Genomic DNA, 19,997 nt, shown 5'->3' with positions numbered 1-19,997 from the left:
GCCACTTTGGTGCAAAATCAAACGAAACAACAGGTAGATCAACATCGTAGTGAAAAATGTTTTGATGTAGGTGATTGGATATTTTTACTGCTACATCTCAAGCAAGCTATTTATGAGAAGGAAATGTTGGCAATACTACATGCACTTAAAAAATGGCAACCTTACCGAATGGGAAGACTCTTCAAGGATGAGGATGTGGAAGCATTGTTTTGTGCTATTTATATTATCCAACCAGATTGGATAAACGAAGCAAGGGATGAACGGAAGAAGGACGAAGAAGTATGGCCACTTATTCAAAAGTTGCAAAAGATCCCAATTCAAGCAATATTGCCAGAAATTGAAGAGGAAGGAAAAATCATATTGGAACCTGGAGCAGTCGCAGAAACAAGAACCAGATAGCTACGAAATCGATCAATTTCAGAGTATCTCATCAAGTGGAAGAACTTACCCGCTGAGTATTCCACATGAGAGGACAAGAATTTTATACAGAAGCATCAAGAACTACTCAAGCGTTGAGGACAACACTTTTTGAAGGAGAGGGGCATGTTAGGCCCCTATACTACTAGTGTAACCCCTTATTGTTATTAGTATAACCCACTTATTATATTGATGTACCCATGTAGTGCCCATATTGTTACTATTGTGCCCCATAGAAGCCCACTATTGTTATTATTGTGCCCTTACATTATTATTGTTATGTCGGCTCTGATTATGTTATAACCCCTTAGACTCCTATATATAGAAAGGAGGTCTTTTCAATTGTATCATCGAAGAATTGTTCATTTATGTAATGTAAAGGAGGTTGCCCCCTCGAAGAGGCTGAATTCTAAGGCGTGGATCTCTCTTTTCTATCTTTTTGTGAGCTGGTTTCATAACACATGTTGTCTCTACCGCCTCTACCTAGAATTCCTGTCCTAACCCGGCACCACTGAGCATGCTTCTTGCCCTTTCCATCAATGTCTTGTTCATTCTTTTTGCAACTCCACTTTGCTCAAGTGTGTATGGAGTAGTCTTTTGTCGTGCTATACCACACTTCTTACATAATTCTTTAAATTCCTTACTCCAAAACTCTCCACCGTTATCTGACCTCAGCACCTTTATCTTCTTCTCTGTTTGGTTTTCCACCAAAGCCTTAAATTCTTCAAACATGTTAAAGACTTCAGATTTCTTCTTAAGGAAATATATCCATGTATTTATTGAGAAGTCATCTATAAATTATACATAGTACACAGACTTACCCAGTGATGGAACCTTCACAGATCCAAACACATCATTGTGCATAAGCTCTAATATATGTTTCTCCCTCTTACCACCAGAGGGGAAACTCACCCGATTCTGCTTCCCATATACACAATTTTCACAGAAATCAAAATCCAAAGAGTTATTACTCATACCTTCTACCATACCTTTATCATGAAGTATTCGAAGGCCCTTTTCTCCAATATGTCCAATACTTTGATGCCACAGCATGGTCTTCTCTCCAGAGACCACTAGATTTTCTGCTCCACTTTCAAGAACCACAAAATTGTTGCACCCATCAACAACAGTGCTACCTTGCAGCTTGTACAGAGCTCCAATCCGAACTCCCCACATCAATACCAGTGCTTCCCGAACCATCTTGTAGGTATCCTTCTCGAACACTGATTTTACACTTGCATCATCCAGCGTGCTTACAGAAACCAGATTTTTGGCCAATGCAGGAATATGCAGAACACCCGGAAGTGTTCTAACCCTTCCACCTTGCAACTTCAACTTTACTTTATTGAATTAAATCATTTATACAATATTTTTTTAATATTAGAAAAGAAATATTCACTTGAAAGTTGTGCCATATTTGAATTTATTAGAACAATATTTTTGCACAATTTGACCATAAATCACGTTAAATGGTTCGAAAAAGCTAGATGAAATATCTCTAATGTATTAGATCTGAGATTTTTGTAATCTATATTGTAAATAAATGTTTTTCAAAATAATCACATAATTAAGATTTAATCAATGTATTTCATCCTCCATCCTAAAATTAACACATATAATAGAGATCAGAAAAACCTAAATTCAATCAAAGACCACACTCCTTCCACCATTATATTACAGAATTCCAACCCTACAGTTGGAAAAGGACGAAATTGAAGTAAAAGCTGTGCTGTGAGCATTGACTAGCCTCCACACAATGTGAAATAATAGTTACAGAGATAATCAGAGAGTTACCGGGACAAACAGCTCTTCCACATTTTGGTGCGCTGTCACACAGGGTTCTGTCGCAGGTTCGCGCACTGAATGAAGAAATTCTGACGAATAATATCGATCTGAATGCAATTCCGGTTGGAGAACAGTGAATCGGGGCATCATGGATGGGAGGCGAGGCAACGCAGCTTCAAACTTCAATGTCTGAATTACTTGTATCATTTTGGGCCTCTGTTTCAAATCAGGATTGCAGCACCATAATCCAACAACCATGAGCCGTATCATTTCTCTGGCATCGAATCCTCCATTTAATCTATTGTCTGCCGCATCCAGCAAACAGTGTTTGCCATACAAATCCCACACCCATCCAACCAGCGGCCAGCAAGAATCTTTATACAGCTGCCCGACCGCGTAGGTAGCCGGTCTTCCAGAGGCTATTTCAATCGCAACAACCCCAAAGCTGAACACATCGGTCCCGGCACTGGCAATTCCAGATATCACACTCTCCGGCGCAAGGTACCCACGAGTCCCGCCAGGCACAGTGAAATGCGAGCTGTGACCGTGCTCTATTACCCGTGCCAAGCCAAAGTCCCCGAGATGGCCTCGGAATTCCGAGTCCAACATTATGTTGCTGGATTTTATGTCTCGATGCAGCACCCTGTGTTCGAATTCGTCATGGAGATAGACCAGAGCAGATGCTAAATCACAGGCTATTCCATACCTGATATTCCATTCCAGCGTTGGCCGGTCTGCACTTTCTGATGATCTATGGAGATACTTATCCAGACTTCCATTGGACATGAATTTGTAAAGGAGCAGCAATTCGCCGGGTTTCTCATGACACCATCCCAATAGCGGAACCAAGTTCCGGTGCCTGAGCTGATCAATGATGGTGACTTCTGACAAATACTCTTTGCTTCCTTGTCTCGATCCTGCAGAAATTCGTTTGACAGCGACTGTTTCAGTACTATCCTCCAACACCCCTTTGTACACATTTCCAAAACCTCCCTCGCCCAACTTTTGGTCTTCGCTGAAGTTATTTGTGGCAGCCCTGAGCTCATTATATCTATACTCCCGGGGACGACCACCATGTACTCTGAACTGTATAACACGATTTAGGGTTTTGGTATCTTGAACAATTCTGGATCTTTTTTCCATGATGAGCTTGCGAAGGCCAAAGAACAAGAAAGGCGCCATCACCGAGATCGCAGCCAAGCAGCAAACGAGGATTATTATTATCATGACTTTATTGGGACCCTCGGAATCGCTGAGCTGGATTGAAAATCTCCATGAAATTATCTTGTGTAATTGGTGGGAAAGCCCCGTTGAAGCCGAGAACCCAACCAGAACCTTTTCAGGAAGATACTCTGAAAGATCTATTCCGTAGGACAAAATCGGGTCCGAGGGTTTGGAACTATCATTGGCGGCCAGAAACACCTGTAACATCCTCTCTGTGCCATTATAGTCAACCCATGCATTCCATGTTATATTGCCATTAAGCCGCAGGCCCGAGGGCAACGAGTAGGTCTTCACAGAAGTAATATTGTTGACATCAATTCCAACATGATTATCATCCGGATCATGGGGATTCGTGGTAAAGTGTCGATCGGGTTCTGCATTTTTGAACGTATCGAATTCAACAGCGACGGTCTGTGTAGAGTTTTTGCCATTGGCGGTCTCATTGAACAGACCTAACCACATGCCGGAGCCATTCACAGGTGGTGCAGACCCGAATGGCGCCATGAAGAAAGCAAGCCCGTCTGCGAAGGTCGCATTCGGAGATGGTGGGCCTTTTGCTATTTCGAACTGAAACTGAGTTTGAAAGCTGCCCTTTGAGCGTTTACGCCAGAGTCTGATTGGATCTTTGTATACTGCCCAACCCAAACTCCAACTAAAATTATCATCGAAGCTGCTCTTTGTAAGCTGGATTCTATCCAATGGATCTCTGACTGCATCCAGTTGAGTAACAATATCCTCCATATTGCTCTCAGTAAAAGAGGTGAAGTCGAAGCCCATGTCTGCCTGTGCAAGAAAAAGGATAGTGCTTGCAATAATAACAGTCACTAATCTCTCCTTCGCCTCAGCCATGGCGGGTTTCCAACAAGTACGCTGCCTCATCCATGACCCTGTAATGTTCTCTACTTGTACTCCTACCTACTTTCTGAACAGTAAGCCTCCCACGACTCTTTCAGCCAACTTTGAAAATTGCATTATGACATGACAGCTATAGTTTATACGTAATCAAATGATATTAAAACTCTCAGATAAATCGACATGAAAAAGACCCAATAGTTAATAATCATAAAAAAGCTCTGAATCAAGCCTGGCACTTTCTACCTAGTTGCTTCCTGTACAGCAAGTTGCCCACGAAGCAAGGCCCTTCTATCGGGCATCCTTATCACCATTGGATATTCTAAGATCCAACAGCCATGGGAAAAGTCCAGCATTTCCAAAGTCAGACCATGGACTTGTATCTGTGTCCTAATCTCCAATCTAGTTTAACTTCATGGGCTTCCGTGTTTGATTTCCAAAGAGTGCGTTTCATTCTTAAATAATAATAATAAAAAATTTAAGAAATTTAAGAGTGCGTTTCATTCTTAAATAATAATAATAAAAAATTTAAGAGTGCGTTTCATTCTTAAATAATAATAATAAGAAATTTAAGAGTCAGATCACTAATTTGTTAATTTTTTATCTTATTAGTTAAATAAGATTATCTTGATTACATATTCTAGGATCCAATAGGTATGAGAGAACTCTAACCACTGACTTAGGTCTGTGTCCGAATAGAGTTAGGGTCGCACACTTGATTTCTGAATAGTAACAATAATGGCCATGAAACTTTTGATGCTTTTGATTTATGAATAGTATAACAAATATTAGGCACCTTGCAATGAATTAATCATTACTTTTCCATCTTATCACATGCTTATCTCAATAAGATATTAGAAAATCCAATGGGTATGTCCAAAGTTTACTGGTTATCTCAATAAGATATTAGAAAATCCAATGAGTATGTCTAAAGTTTACTAGTGGACTTAGATCTGTTCTGAATCTCCCATCTGAGTTAAGTTTACCGGTTTCTGCTTACTTATTCATAAATAAATTTGATTTTTGAACAATAAGGTTTCATGAACCTTACACTTGATTTATCAACAATAATCACTAATATTAATCATCATGTAGTAAATTCATTATTAATTTACTTTTTTTCATCTTATCATATTATCTGTTTGTTTTTTTCCAGTAGAAAAAGTTGTAATTTTATTTATATGAAAAAATTATATTTTGTAGATGCTTGAAGCATATGCAGATGGTTGTTCCTGTAATGACAGGAATCAAAAGAAAAAAGAGAGAAAAAAATAAGTTCCAGCTAGCCTATACTTTTCTGCTCTTCTTCTTCTCCACTCGTCGCCAACCTCCGGGGTCGGGAGTGGGTGCAATAATAGCTAGCTGGTTTTCCATTGTGATCATTGGAAGTTCTTTGTCAGATTCCGAGCCCTCGGATCCATGAGTTCGTTTGATGCCGCTCACTTCCAGTTGTGGTTCTTGTTGCTGTTTTGAATTGTGTGGCCCCAAATGAGTAACTGGGGCATTCTCTTCCTGTGTGTATTTCTGTCTCATTTGAGTGTCAGGTTCTGTCTGGTTCTCTGTAGGATCTGTGTTCATGTCCTCTTCTTCCAACAGGTCGGTATGCTGCCATCCTTTGGGCTTTTTTTGTTGTTTCTTGTTCCTTTTGGGGTCCTTTCGAGCCAGTGGGCAGGCATATTGAAGGTGCCCTGTTTGCATGCAACCCCGGCATCTGAATGTTGTGTTCTCGTAGTCAAGCGGTTGTATCCACAGAGAATTATTGAAGTTCAAAGTGATGTGATCAGGTAGCCCCTGACTCAGGTCCACTTCTACACATATTCTGGCAAATGTGAATATTCCCCTGATAGCTCTGTCTTCATCCATTTTTAGGAATTTCCCCAAGGAGTTCCCAATGGCTATTAAAACTTTGTGATGCCAAAAATGTAGAGGGAGACTATGTAGCCTTACCCAAACAGGCATTGTTGAGACTTTCATTGTATTGGCATCAAAATCAGGAAACCAGGGGGTGGTGAAGAGGCCAGCACTGCCCCAAAACCAAGGCCCCTGATTGATAATGCTATCTCGTTCTTGTTTTGTGTTAAATCTAACTATAAAAAACCCTTTTGGGCATAGGTAAATTTCACAGTTAGATGTCCATGTTGAAAAGATCCATTGGTGCAGAGCATCTGATTTTGGCCAGAACCCATTAAATCTACAAATAACTGCATTTTTGGATAGATCTGTGTGTAGATTAGTTACCTCCGGCAAAGATACTTGTAGCGTTGGTGATTCCGGTTTTTGTTCGACAATGTAGGGGCCTGGTAGCTCTGGTGGTGGTGCTGGTTTATTTTGCATTTTTTCCTTTCCTTTGACTGCATCCCGAAAGGAACCTGTATTTTTTGAGCTGGCTCCATTGCATCTGCCATGCAGTCGTAGATTTAGAATGATTGTTGAATCTTTGATGATGTCGTAGTGCTGAAGAGTTTGGTTATCCTGCAGACTATGTCCTGTATATATCAGGTTTTGATGTTTTGTTGGGGTTCCAAGTTGAACCTGTATTTCCTTTCTTAAAGCATGGGTACTCATCCCCTTACTGAGCGGCATGCAGTAATGTCTACCCCCTATCGTTTTGATAAAGATTTGTATCAGATCTTCATCCATGCAGAGTGGATCGATCTTTTTGGGGCCTCGCTCTATTGGATCGGGCAGTTCCTCTGTGAACCCAAATGCACCATTTAGCTTTGGATCCTGTCTACGCCTTGGTCTCTCCGGATTTGGCTTATAGGGATCGTTTGTCAGAGATCCATCCGCTCTGTCAAGAGTATTTGTATTCAGCAGGAAGATCCGGGCCTCCGAAATACCCGGCTTCAGTTCATTGGCATATACCCTCGCCTGTTCAGTTGGGTTCTAGACTACCGCAGACTATGCAGTAACCCTAGACCTCCTGCCGTTATTAGCGAAGCTGCCATTGCCATTAAAAATAAAAGAAGGCGACCTGTGAGGCTGAGGAATGAACTCCTCGGCTAAAGGATTCAGTTTGGAGAGCAAATCTACAAGCTCCCGCATGTCGCCATTGAATCCGCCGTTCTTTTCAGCCCGGGAGAGATCAGGGGTTCGATTTCCGTAACTCGCCCCTTCGACGCTCACATTGTTCTCCACCAAAGCCATCACGCTCTGGGGATGAGCAAAAGGGAGATCGGGTCACAGCAGCTTGTGCATATTCAGGTCCCACGCTGGAGCCCCACGGCCTCCAAATTCCTTCCATACTAATTGTGGCTTCTCGTGTAAAGCCTCAACGCCGACCTGGGGAGTGCCGACACCTACATGCGCAGAGATCTTGATATCCTGAGTGCCATAAACCCTGATCGCCATGGATGCTCCTTCAAGAAACATTATCTCCAATGCCCATCATCTTATCTCTTACATAAAAATAATATAATATTTAATATATAAGATAAAAAAAACAATAAACTAATTATTAATTAGCTACATAATACTTAATATTTTACAAAACAATAACTTTATACATAAAACTCCAAACATTACTATATAAAATATAACATTATTTAGAAATAATTCAAGGATAATCTACCCAAAATATTATATAAAATATAATATTGTTTAGAAATAATGTGAGGATAACTTTGATTCAAGATGCATATCAAGATATTACATAAAATATAAAATATAACAATGTTTAAAAATTATATGGAAAGGTTCATAAAGAGGATTTGTTAAAGGCTTAGTCTAATTTATAGATTAAATAATTTTTTCCGCGACATTTTTCTAGTTAATTTTAATCAAAAACTGACAGATTTTTAAAAACTTGAGTTTAAATTGTTTAAAATGTATTTTTAAAAACTTAAATTTAAATTGTTTAAAATGTATTTTAAACAACAAAAATTCTTGAAATTATATTATCAGATTTTAGTGAATTCTGGTGAAAAATATTATTTCACCTATAAATTAAACTACATATGACAAAAACTTCTAAATTTACATTAATTGTAACCCACACAAATATAATAAAAATACTCATAATTAACCATTTCACACTCAACTTCAGTGGATCCACAAAGTTGGACTTGGATGTAATCTTTGATCATAAAATACAATAACTAATTAACCATAACTTTCAACTTTTCGGAAGTCTTTGATGATAAAATCACAGTGAGTAATTAACTACTGAAACATTGACTTCGAAATTTGCGGTGATCCACAGCCTTAGACTTGGTATGAGTCAGTCTTTGATAATAAAATGAATAGACTTGGTATGAGTCAGTCTTTGATAATAAAATGAATAGACTTGGTATGAGTAATTATTAATACTTAACATTATTTTAATGTAATGAACAGATAAATTCCTCTTAAATATTTTGAAACTTCGTAATTAGTTTAATGATTCTAAACTTTTTATTTTCTTCTTCGTTTATCATGCTTAGCATATTGATTTTGACACCCAATTTCGTGGAAATTGTCAAGGATAATATAGACTATGTCATGTCTTCCATCCCTTTCCTCAATCAAATCAATCTCCTAAATGTGAATTTAATCATAGATTGATCTTTCAATCTCCTTAAGCAATCAAATCAAACACCTTGATATGAGTGTGACTTTAATCATAGATTACCTCTATAATTGTAAACACAAACATTATTTATGGATACAGCTCTATTATATACAATAGAATTTCATTTAACGCTATATAACTAACATCAGAGGGGGTAAGTTTTTTTTATATTCTGTATATAACACTTTAGGTTGTAATTAGAATGAAGGAAAGTGATCATAATAAGCATCGAATGGTATATCACAATACTAGAAAAGTATGAATATTTTAAAGGTTTTTTTCAACCTTTAGAACTAAGTTTAAAGCTTATTAGTTTTACTAAAGCTTCAAGGCTCTAACTTCCTGAAGACAGTGTAGAGTCTAGTATTTAAGTACCCCATATGTTGTGTCTCAATTTCACTCTCCTTTGAAACCATTAGAGAAGCATTGTAAAGTATGGTAAGTATGTTGCATCTACCTCATGGGAAGACCCTAAAAATGGGAAAATTTATCCCTTCAATGCTTCTGAGACATTGGCACAAAGCATTGCATGCTTCTAGTGGTTTAACAGAAAGTGTTGAATGCTTCTACACTTTGGGCAAAGAGAATTCAAGAGGTTAGGGTTGCTAGAATGAGGATAAGGGTTTGACAAGGTCAAATAGTGAGCAAAAGGAGGATAGCGATGACAAAACCATGTCAAGACAAGTCAAGAATGCCTAATTCCATCCCCTCAACCTTGTCAGATTAACTATAAATCAAGCCTCCACCATGAAGCAAAAGAAAAATAGAGTGAAAAATAAGATTATGTTGTAGGAGTGACAAGAGAACCCCAACTTGAAATAAGCATGCATGTAGTGAAGCTTGATTGTAAGTGCATGTGAGAGGAGGAGTCTTCAATCAAGGAGCCTCAATGTACTACAACCAATGTAAGTGTCGTTATACAACGAAATGTCAGTCTCTCCCCCCAACCCCCACCGCACCCCTGACCCCCCATGATGGGGGCTTCACTCAATGAACCTCTGACATAGCACGTGTGGTTGTGACATACCAAACAATACCCTTAATCTGACTACATATTGGAAAATACCTCTAAAAAACACTTTATTTAACCCTCTATCAATACAAACCCAATACACCTTACCCATTTAAAAAACCCCTACTTTCACTAAATATTGTAGGTATCCATTTTTTCAATAACATTTTTTACACCGCTTTATATTTATATCCCTAGTATGGTGACATGATGCCTCTCTTATGACCCCATATGCATTCTACAATGCTCCTATAACAGTCCCGGTTATATTTCCATGTAAAAAGGCAAAAATCGACCTAGTTCATGGGACACATATTCCAAGTTGAATGAGGGGGAGAAACATCACATTGGGGGCCACTTATGGTTTGTTATTGGCTGTGGAAATTGGAAATGGCATCAGCCAAGGCAAAGAGGCAATAATTGGCATTTAACTAAGGAAATAAAGGAAAATAGGAGAAAAGGAAGATGAAGAGACAAGAATGTGCTTGTAAAGAAAATTAGAGAGAAATTAGAGGAAAATGAAAGAAAAGAGGAAAGGGAAAGGAAAAGACATCAGACATCAATGATAAAAAGGCACCTAAGAAATAGTTGACAACTTTTTCATAGCCTTTGATTAGTTTCAGGAATCGAACTCCAAGAAAGAGAGATCAAGCAAAGGAAAGCAATGGTGCACAAGAGGAAGTTTGGATAGTAGCAATGAGGAGAAGAAAATAATTGTGGATTTGCAGGTGATAATGTGCATGTGTGATTTAGCATGTAGAGATTTGGTGCATGGTGCATGCATTGGTTTATGGTCTTATGTTGTTGTCATTGGCATAGGATTTTCCTAGATTGATAGTGGTTTCAGACTTGTAGAAATTTTGAATAATATGACACTTATTCACAGAGATTATCCCGATTATACACTATTGCAGAATACATGCATAATACATAACCTCCTCTATGTTGATCATCAATTTAGCAGCATTAAAAACAATGAAACATCAATTGCATGCACACATTAACACAGTATGTAACCCGGGGAAAGCATACAGCTGAAAACCCCACACTATCTGTATATTATATTGATTGAGAACATGTAACAATACATAGTACAATACTCCTCACAAGCACTCAGTACTATCTCCACCTGTTACACACAAACTCGCTCAGATCTGATGCCTCAAATCTTCTTCACTGTTTGCCTGCCTCCACTACGCAATCCTACAAGAGAATAGATGAGAATCGCTGAAGCAAACTCGAATTTCCTTGGCTTATACCACGTGAGCATCATTGGCAATCTCCATCAATGCATGTGCAAATATCATGCACAACTATAGTCACAACTGATAATAGTCTCACCCTTTCACTTACCTCTAACACCTGTCTTTGTTGAATTGTCCATGCACTGAGTTCACTGATGTATTCTTTAGTTGATATATGAGTTAATAATTAGTGAATTAATTAATAATTAATTCACACAACTCATCACTAGTCTATTTGTCAGTTAGACTAAATACAACTAGTTCAACCAAGTCAAACTGAACACAACTCCACATCCAACTCCACAGAACTCACATGCATGAGTTCTAACTGAAATCCTTCATGCAATAGCTCAACTAACACATAAGAAGCCATGTGATTCCTTCTGTCAGCTGCATGTGCCACATCTGTAGCTCGAACTGAAGTGCTCCAAGAGAATAAGATAATGTTTAGAGTCCAAATATTACTAAGGGCTAATAATATTTGACTGTTTCTATTTTTAACCTGGCAGTCTAAAAATAGACTCTGATCACTCCGCTGTGAACCAAAAATAGAAGTCCATCTATTTTTCCCAACATGACCAATCATCCATAAACAGCATCCTGCAACTCATAGACCATGATCCATATGTCTAAAAATAGACTTTGCACCAAAAATAGCCTGCTGGCCCACTTAGTGAAGGCGACTTCTTTCCACTAAGCTCCATCATCTTGTTGCATTCTCAACGCTCCCTCTCAACAAGATATGGATTATCTGCAACCCCTATCCTGTAACTCTGGAATGTTCTGCATGCAACACATTTGCCCGGTCCACTTGCGCCAACAACACTTGGAACAAAAATAATCCCAACTGACCACTCTGTTGTGCTAGGAACATACTCTAATGCTGAAGGTCTACCTGCTGCTAACAAGTGCCCCCTCTCTGACATCTGCGCTACTGCAACATCTCCATGCATCTCGCACCATTGCACACCTCTTTGTGCCACCTAGCACTGTGCAAAACACTTGTGCCTCTCATATTGTTGCAGCTTGCTAGCTATGCGCTGTCCTGGGATTCCCTACACTGTCGCTCTTTCTGTCACTCCATCTGCATCTGTCTGTACCCAATCAGTCAATTCCTGCTACTCCACATCAGGTCTTGCCCCTCCTCCTTGGGACAATCAATCCACATCACCCCACCTCCTACCTGGAGGTATGGCTGCATGCGATCCCTCTGCCCACCTGGCTCGAAGTTTCCCCCTACTGGAGGTCTCTGCATGAGTAGATGTCTCTGCTCGATCTCCACTCAGCTTCCCTTGTTGTGGCTGCTCCACAACCTCCTGAAGCTGCTGCACCAATCGTGGCTCCTCCACAATCGTCTAAGACTTCTTCTGGCTCTGCATGTTGAGAGGTAATATACACTCCCTCTCAACCACCAAGTCTCCATCAGTTGCCTCGCTGCTCAAGGCTTTGCATGCATCTTGAACCTCAAGATCATACAGGTTCTTAACCCGTGAACCAATCTGCTTCACCTGTCTAGTGATGATGTGTCTAAGGAAAATCTTTCCCTTACTGAAGACTACATCATAGCCTCTGTCTTCTAGCATCGCAATCAACACCAAGTTTCTCTTCAGTCCTGATACATACTTGACATCGGTTAAGGTAAGGCGAGCTCCATTCTCCCTCTGAAAAATAACCGTGCCTACACCTGAGACACTATACTTCTCATCATTACCCATAACTATGAGTATCTGGAGATCTTTCTCCTCCAAAGTACTGAACAAACTCTTGTCACTGGTCATGTGGAAAGAAGCTCCACTGTCAAGAAACCAACCACTTCCCACCAGGGATGAAACCATGCATGTGAAGAGTGTGAAATCCAACTTAAACTGTGAAGCAAGTGCCTCACCTTCATATCCTTCCCCGGATCTCTTCTTGGATTTCCTCCGTGGACAATTTGAAGCATAATGGCCCACTTCATGACAATGAAAGCATCGCACTTTAGATTTGTCAACCTTCTTCCCATCATTGGAAGAACTGGATTCGGAAAGAGAACCCTTCTCCTTCCCCTTCTTCACCTTACTCGCTAAGGCACAGTTCTCCTCATCATGCATGGATGAAGAACTGTCTCTGGTGCTCCGTCTGATCTCCTCTTGCACAAGATCCGACCAAAGTCTCTCCCATCCTGGCAATTTCTCCCGACCATTGACAGAGTCCTGATAGGAATGCCAACTCTTCGGAAGACCAAGAAGAGCCAAGCTCACCAAGTCCTCATCATCGACAGTCACCCCCACACTTCCCAGCTCATCCCGGCATTGGGTGAACTTCGTGAGATACTTGGGCATACTGTCTCCATTCTCACACTTAATGTTTCTGAGTTTATCCTTGAGCGCCAACTTCCTCTGGTCGCTCTTGCTTTGGAATAGATCTGTCAATGCTTTCCACATCAAGTATCCGTTGAAATTCATTTCAACTTCGACACCAAGAAAACACTGCTGCAAATTCGAATTCCACTAGCTCAAAACTCAACCGCCTCTGATCTAAAATTCGTGAGAACAAAGTATTTCTCATACAGAGATTGACTGTATGGACATTCACCGGATATCTCACCTTCCAAAAGAAGGATGAATCCAGAGGCTACCTGGCCCGATTATAGACTCTGCCTAAAGAAATAAAATGTAATCACTTTCTGAATAATAGATCTGATGATCAAGAAGCTTCTGGTATCATGTAGAACTTCTTCTACAAATCAACTTGCTCTGATACCATGTAGAAATTTTGAATAATATGACACGTATTCACAAAGATTATCCCGATTATACACTATTGCAGAATGCATGCATAATACATAACCTCCTCTACGTTGATCATCAATTTAGCAGCATTAAAAACAATGAAACATCAATTGCATGCACACATTAACACAGTATGTAACCCGGGGAAAGCATACAGCTGAAAACCCCACACTATCTGTATATTATAATGATTGAGAACATGTAACAATACATAGTGAAATACTCCTCACAAGTATTCAGTACTATCTCCACTTGTTACACACATACTAGCTCAGATCTGATGCCTCAAATCTCCTCCACTGTTTGCCTGCCTCCACTGCGCAATCCTGCATGAGAATAATGATGAATGGCTGAAGCAAACTCGTATTTCCTTGGCTTATACCACGTGAGCATCATTGGCAATCTCAATCAATGCATGTGCAAATCTCATGCACAACTATAGTCACAACTGATAGCAGTCTCACCCTTTCACTCACCTCTAACACTTGTCTCTGTTGAACTGTCCATGCACTGACTTAACTGATGTATTCTTTAGTTGATTTATGAGTTAATAATTAGTGAATTAATTAATAATTAATTCACACAACTCATCACTAGTCTATTTGTCAGTTAGACTAAATACAACTAGTTCAACCAAGTCAAACTGAACACAACTCCATCAACTCCACATCCAACTCCACAGAACTCACATGCATGAGTTCTAACTGAAGTCCTTCATTCAATAGCTCAACTAACACATAAGAAACCACGTGATTCCTTCTGTCAACTGCATGTACCACATCCGTAGCTTGAACTGAAGTGCTCCAAGAGAATAAGATAATGTTTAGAGTCCAAATATTACTAAGGGCTAATAATATTTGACTGTTTCTATTTTTAGCCTGGCAGTCTAAAAATAGACTCTGATCACTCCGCTGTGAACCAAAAATAGAAGTCCATCTATTTTTCCCAACATGACCAATCATCCATAAATAGCATCCTGCAACTCATAGACCATGATCCATATGTCTAAAAATAGACTTTGCACCAAAAATAGCCTGTGGGCCCACTTAGTGAAGGCGACTTCTTTCCACTAAGCTCCATCATCTTGTTGCATTCTCAACACTTGTCATGCCTTCTCATTTCCTGGATAGCCATGATGTGGGGGGTTCTCTATTTGATTAAGCTTTAGATGGCCAATAAACTTGGATCCTGGTTGAGGTGGTCTCAAGAAAATTCCCAAGGGACAAGGGTGGAGATGGGCTTTCTCCTGGAACTCTTGATGGATGGGTGGGGACAGAAAAATTTCTCTCGAGCTAGTGAAGGAATTCAGAGGCTTCCAAGCTTGTTTTGATGTTAGTGATTTCTATATCGATTTAGGTGAAATCATCGTGGTCGAGGGTTGAGTTGGTTTGGTCTTTGGAATCCCTGGTTTGCTTTATTTTGGTTTAACCCATGTGATCCCAAATTCATGCTTGGAATATGGCATGGGGATGATTGGCTGAAACAGAGATTTGGTTCATCCCAATCTACGGCGGGGTTGTACATAGAAATCCCTGACTTGGTTGACTTTTGAATATGATTAACATGAAATATTTTATTATTGTGATTGATGAGCACTTGTATTGGTTATTATGTTGATCTTATGTTGGTTTGTCATGGATTATATTCTGGTTATATGTTGGTTATAGGCTTAGTTGAACGATGTGTTCTTGTTATGGATCTTGTTCATGATTTGAGAATTTATTAAATGTTTAATGTATGCAAGGGCTAACAAGTGTTGTTGCTACTAGCTTGAGAGGGAATTGAACCTTCTCAATGATTCTCTGATGAATTTAAGAAGATTTTGATCAGATATGCATTCATGACCTATAACTACTACGTTTACTACATGTTTACTGAAATTTTTATCATGTGACTGCCATGTTTAAGCAAGTTATAGCCTTAGTATTCATTGAACATACATGTTGTCATTCTAGAATGAGTTCGAAAGAGTTCTAGGTGGTGCTGGGTAGTGGATTGTAGGCCCTACCTAAAAACGTGGCGCAGATCTTGCAACCATGCCCTATGAATTGGAGAATTTCAATTATAACAACATGGAGGAAAGATTATGCATGTGGTTGGAGCCTTCCAACCACATGCATAATGTGTCAATCATGAGATTGGGGTGTAAAGTCTGAGAAGTGAAGGTTCCTTCTCAGGAATTGATCACCACCGATTGTTGTCAGTCACCTGGGTGATTTAGTGTCCCTAAGAGATGACATTATGTTTTAGGTTATTAGCCCCACTTCCATAACTAGAACTTGGAAGTCGAGTCGTGTCATAGTAACACTCAACTCATGTTTACCCTTGCGATCTTGTAAAAGCGGGTAAATGTGGGATGGGGTGGTTACAGAGTGGTGTCAGAGCGAGGTTGTAGCACTGGACCTTGGGGTAAATGTGGATTTTTATGCATGCATGTCAGTTGTCTATGTGTTTATTGTAGGTTTTAACCCCGTATAGAAATTACCTACATACGAATTCTAAAACACAGAAAATAAACAATGCGAGGGCATAACACATAAAACACATATATAAGAGATTTTCCCCTAGATCCCAACACCGGACTACCAGCTTGATTTTTCATTATATTCCTTTCAATGTTACAATACATATTTATACATGTCGAAGCATCTAATACCATGGACTGAAAACCATCGCGTCCAAAACCATATGCGAAAACCATGTACAAAACCATATGCAGGTTCGCCCAACCTAATATAGAGTCCAAAAAAATTTCCCCATGGCGCTGCCCCGGACCTCGTAGAGGGGGCTAACCACCCCCCTCAAACCCCCCGCTGCGCAGTCGGCACAACAAAGGGGGGGCTCTACCCCCACTCTAACCCCTCTGTAAACTACGTGGGCTAGTCGTGGAAAGAATATAACACAACCCAACATTTTCCCACTTGTTGTTTTCTTTCCAAAGGAGAGCTTAGTCATTTATCCAGCCCTAAAACGCCCATTGTTTCTCTACACAAAGAGAACTTCTCAGAGCTCACAGATTTTGTCAATGCATCTGCAATACTCTTCAAAGTGTCCACCTTTACTAGCAACACCTTTTTGTCTTCTATCATATCCCTCACAAAGTGATACTGAACATCAATGTGCTTTGTCTTTGATTGATAAGCAGGGTTATTTTCCAAGAAAATTGCACTTTTCCTGTCACAGTCTATCCTTATAGCTCCCTGTACTAACCCCATACTTGAACACAATCTCTGCAACCAAACTACTTCCTTGCTTGCATGAGTGCTTGTCATGTATTCTGCCTCTGTAGTTGATAATGCCACTACAAATTATTTCTTACTCATCCAGATGACTGCACCTCCAAATAGGTTAAACACATACCCACTTGTAGATCTTCTTTGATCCAGATATCCAACCCATTCTGCATCAACAAAGCCACGGATATCAAAAACTCTATCCAATCCTGGTCTTCCTTGGTAGCACAAACCATAATCACTAAAATACTTGAAAACCTGCTTCACTATTGTTCAATGATCCTTTCCCGATTTTGACATAAACTTGCTCAATACTCCCATTACATGCGCAATGTCTGGTCTAGTACAGACCATCGCATACATCAGGCTACCGACTGCACTTGAATATGGAACACGGGACATGTCCTCTTCCTCTTCTTGTGTCTTGGGACACTATTCAGCAGATAACTTTACACCAATAGGAATAGGAACCTTCACTAGTTTATTATCCTACATATTAAACCTCTGCAGTATTCTCTTGACTACTTCCTTTGGTTTAACCAGAGCTTCCTCTTTGCCCGATCTCTTTTAATTTCCATGCCCAAAATATAGTTTGCAACACCAATATCTTTCATATCGAATTTGGAGGACAATTGGGTCTTCAAATCCTGGATAATTTCTTTGTCATTTCCAACCGGCAACATATCATCCACATACAAGACCAGATAAATAACATGGTCACCAATTAATTTAAAATACACACAGTGATTTGCTTTGCTTCTAGTGAAGCCATATCCCCATATAAATGTATCAAATTTCTGATACCACATCCTTGGTGACTGTTTTAACCCATACAGATACTTTTTAACTTGCATACCAGTTCTTTCTTACCCTTCAATGCAAATCCTTAAGGTTGCTTCATGTAGATCTATTTTTCCAGATCCCCGTGAAGAAATTTTGTCTTCACATCCATCTATTCTACCTCAAAATCAAAAGCAGCAACAACAAATAAAAGTAATCTAATAGAAGCTACCTTGGCAACAGGAGAAAAAATATCACCAAAATCAATTCCCAGCACCTGGGAATAACCTTTTGCTACCAACCGAACTTTGTATTTCTCCACCTTTCCTTTGCATTTGTCTTCTTCTTGAACACCCATTTTCTGCCAATGGGTTTCCTTCCAGTCAGCAACTCCACCAGATCCCAAGCCTCATTTTTGTGAAAAGATGCCATTTCATTAACCATGGCCTCTTTCTAGAGTTTGCCATCCTCTGAATCTACTACTTCCTTCACAGTTCTGGGATCATCATCAGTAATAGATAAAGAAAGATTTGAACAGAAAGCAAATGGACTATACCTTTCTGGCTACTTTCTTTCTCGAACTGATCTTCTTACAACCGGAGTTTGCGACTCTTCATCTTCTGATTCCTTTTCTTCTGTAGAGTCTGATTCTTCCTCCTTTAGCTCAAACCCTATCTTCTTAGGTTCCTTTGATGGGAATTCATGTTTAATAACATCTTTCACCTCTCTGAACACCACATCTCGGTTGTACACAACCTTCCTTGTTACTGGGTTCCAAAGCTTATAACCCTTTAAACCATCCTTATACCCAATAAAGATGCACTTTTCAGATTTACTATCCAACTTGGTTATTTTCTCCTTTGGAACATGTACATATGCATCACATCCAAATACCCTCTGATGTGAAAGAGAGGGTTTCTTACCAGTCCATACCTCTTGTGGAGTCTTATCCTCCAACACTGATGAAGGTGATTTATTGACCAAGTAACATGATGTCTCTACCACCTCTACCCAGAATTCTTGTCCTAACTCGACACCACTAAACATGCTTCTTGCCCTTTCCATCAATGTCTTGTTCATTCTTTCTGCAACTCCACTTTGCTCAAGTGTGTATAGAGTAGTCTTCTGCCGTGCTACCACACTTCTTACAAAATTCTTCAAATTCCTTGCTGCAAAACTCTCCACCGTTATCTGACCTCAGCACCTTTATCTTCTTCTCTGTCTGGTTTTCCACTAGAACCTTAAATTCTTTAAACCTGTCAAAGACTTCAGATTTCTTCTTAAGGAAATATATCCATGTATTCCTTGAGAAGTAATCTATAAATGATACATAGTACACAGACTTACCCAGTGATGGAACCTTCACAAGTCCAAACACATCACTGTGCACAAGATCTAATATCTGTTTCACCCTCTTAACACCAGAGGGTAAACTCACCCGATTCTGCTTCCCATATACACAATTTTCATAGAAATCAAAATCCAGAGAGCTATTACTCATACCTTTACCATGAATTATTCGAAGGCCCTTCACTCCAATATGTCCAAGCCTTTGATGCCACAGAACTGTTGTACCCATCAACAACATTGCTACCTTGCAGCTTGTACATAGTTCTAATCCGAAATCCCTGCATCAATACCAGTGCTCCATGAACCATCTTGCAGGTATCATTCTCGAACACTGTTTTTACACCTGCATCATCCAGCTTGCTTATAGAAATCAGATTTCTAGCTAATGCAGGAATATGAAGAACACCCGGAAGTGTTCTAACCCTTCCACCTTGCAACTTCAACTTTAATTTTCTGCAACTAATGATTCTAGCCTTCCTATCATCCCCTAAGAAGACATCACCACCATCGTATTTCTCATACTCGCAAAACCACTCTCTGTGAGGAGTGAAGTGAAAGGATGCACCTGAGTCAATCAACCATGCCTCATGATCTACATGTGTACTTGAAGAAGCCAAGTACACATCCCCACCTTCATCGGAGGTGGTTTTCGCCTCTGCAGAAGGAGCATCATCAAATCCCTTTCCTTTGTCAGGAGATTTATATTTACATTCCCTTTTGTAGTGCCCTTCCTTTCCGCATTTCTAGCAAACCACCTTTACAAGTTTTCCTGGAGATTTA

At 39.7% G+C, this 19,997-nt stretch overlaps 1 protein-coding gene across 1 annotated transcript; it reads right to left on the bottom strand.

The window, feature by feature from the left end:
- Nucleotides 1-2,194: 2,194 nt before the first annotated feature.
- On the bottom strand, nucleotides 2,195-9,243 carry LOC149141061 (L-type lectin-domain containing receptor kinase IX.1-like). The gene is made up of 7 exons (XM_089451136.1): nucleotides 9,203-9,243; nucleotides 9,013-9,075; nucleotides 7,525-7,618; nucleotides 7,192-7,431; nucleotides 6,852-7,149; nucleotides 5,572-6,086; nucleotides 2,195-4,209 (listed from the first exon to the last, which is right to left on the bottom strand). The coding sequence occupies exons 1-7, from the start codon at nucleotides 9,241-9,243 to the stop codon at nucleotides 2,200-2,202; spliced, it is 3,261 nt and encodes a 1,086-aa protein (XP_089307262.1). The 3' UTR covers nucleotides 2,195-2,199.
- Between the last annotated feature and the right edge of the window lie 10,754 nt (nucleotides 9,244-19,997).

The sequence above is a fragment of the Pinus tabuliformis genome, chromosome X (assembly GCF_031772625.1).
Source record: "Pinus tabuliformis cultivar Carrire ecotype Pingquan chromosome X, CPIR1, whole genome shotgun sequence".
NCBI lineage: Eukaryota > Viridiplantae > Streptophyta > Pinopsida > Pinales > Pinaceae > Pinus > Pinus tabuliformis.
This window is presented reverse-complemented; position numbering and strand designations above follow the sequence as displayed.

Bases quoted from the DNA above. Each gene is read 5' to 3' on its own strand.
- LOC149141061 (XM_089451136.1), bottom strand. From the start codon at position 9,243: ATGGTTTCAAAGGAGAGTGAAATTGAGACACAACATATGGG. The intron at 7,432-7,524 runs GTATGGAAGGAA...GCTCATCCCCAG, and splicing joins TACACGAGAAGCCACAATTA to AGCGTGATGGCTTTGGTGGA. The intron at 6,087-6,851 runs GTAAGGGGATGA...GAATATGTGTAG, and splicing joins ACATTACTGCATGCCGCTCA to AAGTGGACCTGAGTCAGGGG.